At 29.3% G+C, this 12167-nt stretch overlaps 1 protein-coding gene across 1 annotated transcript; it reads left to right on the top strand.

The window, feature by feature from the left end:
- The first annotated feature begins 1247 nt into the window (after positions 1-1247).
- On the top strand, positions 1248-4732 carry LOC137819340 (probable nucleoside diphosphate kinase 5). Its single transcript, XM_068623149.1, has 6 exons — positions 1248-1434; positions 1510-1587; positions 2379-2603; positions 3162-3269; positions 3438-3547; positions 4485-4732. The coding sequence occupies exons 1-6, from the start codon at positions 1406-1408 to the stop codon at positions 4511-4513; spliced, it is 579 nt and encodes a 192-aa protein (XP_068479250.1). The 5' UTR covers positions 1248-1405; the 3' UTR covers positions 4514-4732.
- The last annotated feature ends 7435 nt before the right edge of the window (positions 4733-12167 follow it).

The following is a 12167-nucleotide window of genomic DNA, read 5'->3' as shown; positions in this document are numbered from 1 at the left end:
TGAGGGTGGTTTTGTCTCTTAATATTGTGTGTAAACCAGTTAGTTATACCCTAATCATGCTCATTTTGAATGTTCAAAATTAAAATAGAATTAGGTGCTTAACTACATTTTTATTTTTAGTTTGATTCTTCAGTTAAGTTATTATATGAAACAAGAAACTATTGTGAACAGTGAGATAGTACTCTAGATGTTACTTTAAATTATGTACTTTGTTAAGTAAGTGAACATTATTACCTTAAAAAATAAATTTAATTTAACATAAATACTTTAAAAGAATTAAAATAAATTGTTTTAAATTTAAAGAGTTATATTGAATACATATAAAAAACTCAAATTACACTACTATAATTTTTTACTAAAAGTTGTGTAATATTTCTTTTCCAAATTTCACGGTAAAATTAATCATATTCATAAAAAAATGATATTAATCTAAAAATCTAAAATGATTTGAGAATAAAAATTAACTTAAATGGTGGAGATGCAACACTCTAGTGTGAAAGTGTGATACGCCATGCGTGCAGACCAATGTCACTACGTACGTTATCTTATCAATCAATAGTTAATATTGTTGGTGAAAATTTAAAGAAAAAGACCAATACGAGCACTTTTAATAATTTTTTAAACCAATTTTTTTTTTATAAATTATTAAATTAAATTGAATATTAATACCAAATGTAAGAACGGGAAAATGTAATTATACTTTAATTATATTATATAATATAATATAAAAAATTATTAATAATAAAATAAAAACAAATTAGTAATAATATAAAAGATAATAAAGTAATAATAATAAAGTTAAAATAAATAATGATAATAAATTTAATTTTTTAATATAATTAAATAAATATATTTATAAAATAATAGTAGTATAACTATAAAATAAAATAAAAGAAACATTGAATAAATGATAATAATAATATAACTATAAAATAAAATAAAAATGATAGAATAATAAGAAAAAATGTAATAAATAGTAATATTATTAATAAATTTATATATAATAAAGGTGAAAATAATAAAATTAAAATAATAATAATAATAATAACAATAACATTAAAGATATAAAATAATAATTTAATATTTAATTAAAATTAATTTATAATATCAAAGTAATTTAATTATTTATAAATATATTAATTTTTTTAATATTTTCTCTTAATCTAAACACTTCATTTTTTTTTCTTTTTTTTGTCTTTATTTTCTTCATTTTTCACTCAGTTGACTCCCTAGTCCAAATACACACTATTTTTCCATGGTGTTTCTAATCAAAATGATGTTTTCCATGTAAGAAAACCATGTAGCTTTTTTTCCACTTCATAGTACCCAACACAAATCCTCTGTTGTCTCTGCAGCAAGGATTTCTCTACAGCATAAATCTTAATCATTCATCATATTCTCTCTCATGGATAATGGGATTCAAAACAATAAGAAGTATGCAAAACTCCTTAATTATTCTCCCCTCTCTCTATAGGTTGTAATCTCTGTCAGTGTTGTTGCTTTTTTCAGCTTCATTCTGCAAATGAGACCCCATTTTTCCGGATTCAGCTGGATACTTGTGCTTCTTGTTTTCGTCTCTGCTTCCTGGTAAGCTGCGATTCCAGTAATAGGCCCTAGGGTTTCAAATAATTTGAATTGGTTAACCAGTGAACTTGGTGAAATGAGAAATATATCAGTGAACTTGGTCTAATTGTAATTGGTGAAATGAGAAATATATCACAAATACTTGTTGAATATCATTTGTTCCCACATCTGTAATTTAAACTTTTTGGTAATTGAATTTGGGAGAGGAATAACTGTGCATGTTTTTGTTTTCTTGCTTCGGATAAAATAATAATTCTGAAATTCTTACAAAATCAGCTTGTAAGTTGAGGAATGAATCATTTGTATACTGTAAATTAGTCTTATTTCTTGTCTTGGTGTGATCTCCAAAAGTTAGGACTTATTGTCTTAACAGTGGAGGTATATAACACTGATAGCTAGCACAGACTTTGGGAGATGAGGCATGTCTTGGCCAAGTGCTTAATCTTAACATTGTACTCTATTTACTTTGGGAGATAAGGCATGTCTTGGTTAAGTGCTTAATCTTTTAACACTGTACTTGTATTTTGGGCTATTAGACAAGGTGTTTTGGGGATAAAGTGAATATTTAGTATTTGTGATCTGTAATCATAAATACTAACAACCATTCACTATACATTTTTGTATACAGGTTGAGCCACCCCAAGTGCCTCCTAGAATATACCTTCTTTTGCCTATAAAAAAAATTGCATTGCACTATTTAGAGACTGTTTCTGTCTGTGATTTCAGGTTGATGTACTAAAAGTGGACAAGTAATGAAAAATAAACTCACTTTGTGATCTTTTCCAAAATTGCAGTTCTTCTTCCCATGGAAGTATGGAATTGGAGAGAACTTTGGTGATTATAAAACCAGACGGATTACTTGGTAACTACACTGATGATATCAAGAGAACAATTGTAGAATATAGTTTCAGCATTTTTAAGGAAAGGATTGTTCAACTTGATGAGGCCACTGTAGAAAAGTTTTATGCTGAGCACTCTTCAAAATGTTTCTTTTCCAGACTTAAAAAATACATGACAAGGTATGAGGTATCTCATTTCCCTGATTATCTTGATGTATGACGATGGTATATCATGTTTCCTGAGCTGTTATGTCCACCTCATTATATCGATGTTTGTTCTATTTCCTAAGTTGCAATTCTCACTTTTACTTAGTTTTATAATGTTAAAATCACTTTAATGATTGGGTTCAATGATATTTATGTTTCATTAATTTCTCTTTCTCTCTCTAATCTTTATTCATTAAACCATTACTTGCACTAGGTCAAGATGAAAGCCAAATTCAGTTAAGTTTCTTCATTATATAGGTCATTTTTAACTTTGTGCCAACTACATGGAGGAGTTAGGAAATTGTAGCTGTCCTTTTTCTTGTTGTAACATTTTAGTAGATATAGAAGAAACCTGAGGGTTATTTCACCTTGATCATGTACTTGTGGCCGTTAATGCTTCATCACTGTGATTTGTGTTCACCTCACCACTGATCATTGTAATCATTTGTCATTAACTTCCCTTTCTGCATGCTTTCTAGTCTTCTGTTATCCTATAAATCTTTTCTTCTGCTTTTCTGAAACAATTATCAGTGGACCAGTGTTGGTTATGGTCTTAGAGAAGGAAAATGCTATTGCTGATTGGCGCGCTTTAATGGGCCCTACTGATGCAAGCAAGGCTAAGATTACTCACCCTCACAGGTCATATAATGTTAATAATCTTATTACATCACACATGCGAACTTTATAGCTTGTTCAATTTGTGTCAAGTTGAGCCCCTTTGCATTGTGGAGGAGGAGTTTTATTGAGCTTGATGATCACGACATCTGATTATTTGCTCTTCAGTGAAATAGTTACTTTTTTGTGCAGTATCAGAGCAAAATGTGGATTGGATATAGAAAGGAATTGTGTTCATGGTTCAGACTCTCCTAAATCTGCACAAAGAGAGATTCCATTTTTCTTTAAGGAGCTGTCCTCAGGTCAATGATTTTAATTCTATTTTTAAGCAAAATAAATAAATAAAGTATTCACTCTTAGACACTAGATTTGCTATACAATCAGATGCATTTTTGCAATATACACCAGTGGACTCCTAAATGCCACATAGGGAATATAGAATTCTTACGAAGAAAGGACTTAATCAATTAAACTGTTGTTGGATGCATGAAGAACAACTTCCTTTAAGATTCCCAGTTCTTAGAGAATTTATGCTGAAATTATTAGTAATAGTAGTAGAACAATGTTAAGATAGTTCTCTTTTCAAAAGAAAAGGCCAGAAAGGGCACCGGCATCTTGACATGCTCATATTATGGATCAACTTGCTAGTATAAACATCTTTCTTAAATCTATACAACTTAGCAAGATGGTTCTATTCCTGTACTGTACTGGACTTAGGGATCGGTATGGACCCTATCAAGTACATGGTGAAGGAGAGACCTCATAGTAAAGTAAGTTAAGTTTTAGAGAAGTTTAAGGTCTAAGCATAAGGTAAGGACAAGTTGTTCTTTACACAATGAACATGTTGGTCATAAGTCGTCCTTTAAGTGATGGGTATGTCGGTCATAGGGTACCTTCTTTGGCAGGTCTAACGAGATTAGCAAGAATGATTATTCTGTTACCAAAATTTCGAAAACTCAAGAAACAACTAAATCCTTGTGGGACTGGTTTTTCTGGTATCCTACACCTCTTACTTCTTGAATTTGTTTTCCAGTACATAAAATTATCTAATGAACACTAAAACGGAGAACCCTCATAAATACTACATGTCATAGGTTGAGGAGGGCACTTGAAAATCACTTGCTTAAATTCACTTTACTTTGAAACAGAATAGTTCCAAATTCCAATTATCATATTCATATCCTCTTTTTCATTGTCGCAAAGCTCTTTACTTACTTTGCTTCTCGAAATCTTTGACAGATGTGGTTGCAGAGCATGATGAATTGTAGCTGGTACAAGTTTGAAGCATAACCACAACTTTATTTGTATTTTTTTGTGTAGCATGAAGAATTATACAACGGAAATCTATGTTAGTTGGAGAGAAAAAAAATTATGTAGTGCCAAGAAAATTATCTGTTCAAGTTTTTATCCAATCACTTTGTATATTTTTCCCACCAATGTATGGTACTCAGGTCCAGGTCTTCAATTGATCTTTGCATGTTTGCCTACTACTCTTGTATGAAACAATCCTTTGACAGATTACAAGAATCAATTTCATTTATTGTAACTCATGTTTTAATATAAAATATGTAATTGAAATTAATTTACATATGCTTCTCCATCATGTTTAATAATTCAAAATAAATTTATCGCAAACAATTTCATCTTCAAAAAAATGCACATACCTTCCTGTTATTATCACACTGATATTAGAAACCTGTCATGAATTTGCCTGTATAAAAATATTCATAATTTTGAAAATATTTTTTTAAATAGTATGAAAAAACTAATTTAAAATACTTTTTATTTAATTTGGTTTGTGTACTGTCGAATAGCCAAGAAGGTTGACATAGTCGAATGATCGAGACAACTAAATTACTCTCTTAATTGTAGATTATTTCTCGGCAAGTGTACCGAATCAACTGTAATATAGTACTCTTTAAAGTACGAATGTCGAACCCACAGAGAACAATTCTAATTAAGATGTTCTGTTGTAAAACTCATTAAGTATAGAAAATAATTTTGAGACTTTGTTCATAACCAAATTAAAGATTTCACAAATAACTCGGAGAGTTAGAGTTTGATTCAAGACATAACAAAATCAACTTATCAAATATAGAGAAAGATACTTGGGATTGAATTGCGTTTATCTCAATCATCTGTATTTTGAATAATACAATATATAATACTCAAAATTATAATGCAATCAATAACCTGAAATCTATTCCTAGCATTACAAGTTATCAAGTATTTTCGTTTATTTCAGATCCTTAAAGGTACTTTCCATTTAAATTTAAGGATCAAAATCAAGACTCTATTGATCAGACATAATCAAGCAATAAGCATAAAATGGAAATACCAAGAACAAGTAGAAAAGAGAATTTTATATATATATATCACCAAGAATACATTTGTTCAAGATAAATTACATTCAATCCCAAGTTAGAAAGACTTAGCCACTCATGACAGCTCCTCCCATCTTCATTCTTGATCTGGATTGCATAAGAAAGGCTGATCTGAGCAAGTTCTTCTCCTAAGAACAGAGGTTTCTTCTCTTTCTCTCACTAGTCTCTCTCTAAAAAACCCAATATGTTTTCCATCGCTGGTTTTGAGTTATGTTTCAGAATTTATATAATCAACTTTAGCTCAAGCTAGCCCGTTTTAGCTTAAGCTAGATCTTTCGGTGCATTTTTAGCTTGAGCTAGCGATTCTAGCCTGAGTTAGATCAGTACTGCACCTTTAATCCTCTAGCTTGAGCTAAATCTTCTTGTGATCCAATTAAGTTTTTACTTTTTTTTTCTTTCAGTGCCAGCTTGAATACATTCTTTCAATGCTTCATATTCATCTGCAATTTACACAAAAATTGAGATTAAATTTCTTCATTTGTTTCTTGGTTCAAAAAATATATAATCAGATTCAATAATTCTCATATTAGGGTAATTTTCTTACATTAAACAACAATTAAGTTCCAAAGTGTTCAATTTTCTTAATCATAAAAACTACACATTGACACTTATCATTAATCTAAACACAACTCATAAATCTACAATTAACCATAATTAAGTCAACTTAGAGGTAAAACGTGATTAAGGCACGGACCATCTTTTGGATCCACGAGCAGGCCCATAATAGGTGAAACCCATCAAAAAGTATAAATACTAGAGGATTGTTTTTTTCTCTCACCTGCACATTGTAATCAGATTAACTTGATTGTCGGAGTGTCTTTGCAGGTTCCTTCCAAATTTGACAAAAAGAATAATCAATCGAAGACCATCACACCTAGAGATAGTAAAAACTGAAAACAGAAAATAAAAAGAGTCACTCTAGCCGTAACTCAACCTTGTAAATAAAAACAATTTTGAATTTAGACTCTGTTAGATTTTGGTGTTGAATATGAAAAGTTAACATTTGTGTACTTATTTGAAATTCAGTAAAACACTCAAAATGCATTCTCGTTATCTTAATTCTTTGAATGCAACATTTTTCAACTTACCGTTTGTTTGGAACCTGGTTTCAATTCAACCCTTGCTAAGATAGATTATTGGATGGGAAAAGTACAGCACATCAAATTTAGGTTTAATTATTTTTTTATTGTCTATCACTTCGTTGACCACTCGTTAATTCTAACACTTCTTAATTTAGGTTTATATTGACGTAACAATACTTACGCCATTATTTTTTTATTTGGTTCCACTCATTTTCAACCCTTAATAACAGCACCAAATTCTTTCTAGCATCTCGGTCATTATCGTGTCTAAGTGTAACATTTCACACCACATTACCATAATCATTGACTTTTTAGGACAATGTCATAAAATACCCAATAAAATTATTAAATTATCAAATTGTCATTACATAATTTTATCCTTTTGCCATCATTATATTTTAATACATTTTAGGATGGAAGACTAATGAATAACAAATAATTTTTTTTAATATTTGTTTAATAGATTTATATCTTAATTTAATTTGTAGGTGAGATTATTATTTCCCTATTATAATTAGGTCATATTTTTAATCAATATATATTTTCTACAGTATTATTTTACATATTAAAAATTTAATATATTTCAAAAACCAGAATATATAAAACTTGATAATATATATATATATATATATATATATATTTTTTACAAAGAATTAATAAATTAAATGAATATGAAATATTTAAGAGATGTTTCAACTTTTATACATAAATATATGAATATACTATCTAAATCTGGTATCAGAGCACAAATCTTGGTATTAGAGCCATTTCGAGTCTATCCTAGCGAGTATTTCTTCCGTTATCGGACCACCCATAACATATGTCTCCATGCACAGTTGGTAGCCTCAGCGTGACGGGTGTGTTGGAGATCCCACATCAACTTGGTTTAAAGCTCACTTCTTAACAAAATCACAGTCATAATCCTTCTAAAAAAAAAAATGGTAAACTACAATAATCATTAAATGTAGATGTAAGATTTGGAATTATGTTAGGTTTTAAGTTGAATAAAGTTGAGCCACAAACAAGGTCCTAATTGGATGGGAAATAGGGTTGTTTTCGAGAGATAGAAGAAAGAAGAGTTGAGAGTTTGATTACTTTGATGGTCAGAATTCGCGGATTCGTGCTTGGACATTGCAACACAAGGAATAAACATTTGCTTACTATTCCTCAATTATGTACCTATGTAACTATCAAACTTTATTACTTTAGTCAAACTATAATCATAACTACTTGGCTGGTGGATACATGTCCACGACTCCAACAATGGGACTCATTGCCCTTATTTTATAGGGATTGTGGCATAGGTTTCCAGAATTGGCAAGCCGTCTTGTAGGTTACTCTACTTGGAATCCATTGCCAAATCCCATACATCTAGTACATTCAATACCTCACGTGCCCTTCCTTCTAGGGGACCCTACTTTTTTCTTCTTCATCTTCTCTATTCATCTTCATCTTGGTACAAGTGATAACTGGCTTTTCCCTCCTTAATCTTGTCCCTTCCATGCATCTCGAGGACTCCTTCATTTTCTACATTCTACACAAGTTTTTTTTAAGTCATGTGACGTACTTCGTGACATACTTTTACTCTTTAATCAAACCATTCATTATTTCTGCCTAAGATTTTCACCTTTCGAATCATGGGATTCTTTGGAGAATCATAATTCCTCAACTTTGCACATTCATTGAATATTCAATCAGTTCTGGATTTGTGTAAACAAAATATGATGTGATTTAAATGGATTGAAGGGACAAGTTTAATGATATTCCTTGAAACTATCTTTACCGTCCTGGTATCGAATAACTAGACTCGTGAAGTAACTCGATATTAGAATCATTATAAATTTCCACATAATTATCATAGCGTAATAATTCCCACATATTTTGTGGGAATCAATCTTATTAACATACAGTTGTTAGGATTTCACGTAATTTATATTGGACACTATTGAACACTACACTTACTATGTATACAAAATTTAATATTTTTACTAACTAGAGCGTCAGAGTATTCTCTGCAAGTGGAACTTCCTCATTCCTTTGGAGTGAATTTACAAAAGCATGAAAGAAGACTACTTGGAACTACCTCGGATTCTAACTGACCTCATATCGACGAGAACACAATCTAATAATTTTGAACTAATTTAAACCATAATGGTTATGTAAAAGTTGTGTTCACCAATCAAACGAAGTTTAAATTAGCTAAAACAAAATTTAATCCAATAATTTGTGCTAACACTATTTTATTACCATGATTTGGTTAACAAATTATTTATGCCAAAAAATCTAGTTTACTTCTTTTTCGCAATGGAATGCATGAGGTATGTAAATACCCAAACATTTTTTATATTTCCAATTCTTTAGCACTATATGATAAATAAAAATTTATCATTGGTAAACACTCACTTTTTCTGATATATAATTTTAAATTAATTGAATTTTTTATAATTATTTATTGACTTAAATAAGTTTTAAACTCTTAATAAATTTGAATTTATTGAAGAGGATTTTAGTTTTGCGAGGACCTTGGAGTAGACATGGATAGTCATGTAGTAGTGCGAGAGATTGAAGAATTTGAAGTGATTTTGTCGCTGTCTTTTATCTCTTCATTTATACTCTATAGGTTATTTTTAATCAAAATATCTTTGAGTTTAGAGTATCTTTCTTTTTGTGTGTTTTTTGTTCATCTATTTTTTTTCTTACAATTTTACTTTATCTAAAGTTTTATGTTATTTTACAAATATTATACTTATTTAATTGTGTAATAAAGGGTTTGGTGGAGAAAAGAATTAAAACTAGTTTTTGTTGTTTTTAGTGCCATTCAATTAATGAAAAAAATGTAATTGACATTGAACAACATAAGAATCATATTAACCGTATATGTAACTTTTTTAATCAGCAAAAAATATATATATATAAATAAAGAGACCCTTCAAAAAGTAGACCCTTCAAGTTTGTACATAATGATTAAATTTTTTGCAATATAAAAAAAGTAGACCCTTCAAAAACTTTACTCCACAAATTATTGTTCTTAGGACTAACAATATGTGTAATGTTAAAGGTACAACCTACTATTCACGTGAGGTTAATAAAGGGACTTTGGATAAAAAAAAATAAAAATAATGATGCTAAAAACATAGAAAAAAATTGTTCGGTAGCTCAGCAAACTCAATCTATTAAGGAATTAAATTTTTTTATGCAATAAAATTAATATCAATGAAATAAAAGTCTCAAGTTTTTCTAATTATTTTAATCCTTTTTAATTCATTTACTTAATATTTTTACACGAAAATTAAGTGTCTTTGGCCAAACAAGTTAATAAAATAAGATCTCAAATATTTGTTAGCCAAGTTATGGATGATAATAATGAATGAATTAATAAGAGCATAATGTAAAAAATTAAAAGAGTGAGTATGAATTGAATACTTATTGTGGAGTTGTTCTTATAGAGATTTTGGTAATCTTATATCTTATATGTTATATTAATAGCAAGTGACACAGTACACTCAAATCTCAACAAAGATAAAATAACTCTCATATCAACTTGAATAGTAAATAATTATTTTATTGATATCAACCACATAATTTATATTCTCATCATCTTTATTTGTAATAACCAAAACCTTAAAAAAATGTGAAATAAATGGAAGATTCTAAAAATATGTTTGAAAAATGATAATCCAAATAAACTATAAAAGGGGTGTAAATTGAAATGAATATTTATATTATAAAGATATTTTTATATAAGTTTTACTAACATTATCTCTTAAATTAATAATAAGATATATAAATATCATATAAAAAATATGATAAAATTATTAAATTATTAAATCTTATATTTTTAAGTATTGAAATTAAGTTATTCAACGAATTATACTATAAATTTATCGGTGTATCCATCACCTTAACAATATTTTTTATCATAAAAAATAATTAAATAAAAATTGTTAGTTTAACAACTACACACTAAAAGTTAAATATAAGTTTACAACTGTGATCAATATAATTTTAAAATTGTTTTATTTCAGTAAAATATTTTTTTTTAAATATACTCTAGTCCACGATTTTCAACATATCAACGTTAATTAAATCGAAATGAACCGTGAAACTTTCATTTACCATAGTCTTATGTACTCACAAATACATTCTCATGGCAAAGCTTATTATAATTTGTAAAAAGTTTACTTTTACAAACCAGCATCTTTTTCCAAAATGTGTTACTTTTGTTAGAACTTAGTTCAGAATTTCAGAGTAAAATCTCATGTTTAAGTAAGGTGAATAGAAGGAAAAAGATGTTTAAACAGAATGAATGAAATTTACTGGTGCATGTTAATTCCAAACTGATTTAGCAGTAACTTAGAAAATTCAAACTGGTGCAGGGAAAGTGTTATTTTATAGTGTAATTAGAGTAGAATTAATGTGTGTTAAGTATTTAGTTTGAGAAGAAGGGACAAATAATTGTTGAATGATACGAGGAAAAGGAAAGTACGAGAAGTCAACCTGACCCCATTTGTACACGTGTTCATCCGACACAAGCTGATGGGAATAGCGTTCAGCCGCGATGCCAGGGTGGTGCTGCCATGCACAAATTATTACGCACAATCCATTCTATTATCACTTATCTATATATAATCTCACTTATCTTTATTATTACGCTAATTTCAAACCATAATCTCAAAATGCTAAGCTTCTTCAACTGCTTAAAGATTTGTGATATGGCAATTAAATTGCTCAACAAAAACTATTATGTTATGTGTGCTGTTATGAGGACACTTTCTAGTGCTTGTCTTATCAGCAGCTTCAAAACCTTCCCTCTGTCGTTAATAATATTTGGCAGTGTTCCTGAATAAGTTCAACAAAAAGTTTTCCTCCAGTAACTAAAGTTAAACCATATATGTCCAAAGGATAATGCTGTTTTTACACAACAGAATCTGTAAGGTATATTTCATATTGATTAAAGGAAAAATCATGAGTCTGTTAATATATGATGAAAAAAAATATATTAGACTTGTTAGTGGGTGTGTTGATTTGGTTAACAAGCAAAATGAACATTTAATGTTGTGGGTTTGGAGGATCTTTGAGATTCTAAAACGTGCTTTTCAATTACATGTAGACTTAATTGTTCTAACAAAGTGTAAGATTAATACTGTGCACACAGAAGAGGAGCTGAGTTTTAAGAAGGAATCATATGAGAAAAAAACAGGAGCAGAAAAGTGCAGATAGATACATATGCAAGTAAAAGGAAGCAGTGTTGTTGCTTAACATGGACAAGGTGTGACTATGCTGTGACTGTCTGAAGGAATATTATAGCACTTTTCACATATGTCACAGGTCCATATCTTTGGAACCATCGATGTTGTACATTACTTCCAATCTTGTAATTCTGGTTATGCATTCAATGTGCTAAAGCTAAAAGAACTAGTTTAGGGTTGTAGGCTCTAGCAGAAGTTAATTGGGGC

The sequence above is a fragment of the Phaseolus vulgaris genome, chromosome 10 (assembly GCF_000499845.2).
Source record: "Phaseolus vulgaris cultivar G19833 chromosome 10, P. vulgaris v2.0, whole genome shotgun sequence".
NCBI classification, from domain to species: domain Eukaryota; kingdom Viridiplantae; phylum Streptophyta; class Magnoliopsida; order Fabales; family Fabaceae; genus Phaseolus; species Phaseolus vulgaris.
The sequence above is the reverse complement of the archived record's forward strand: the minus strand, read 5'-3'. Positions and strand labels throughout refer to the sequence as shown.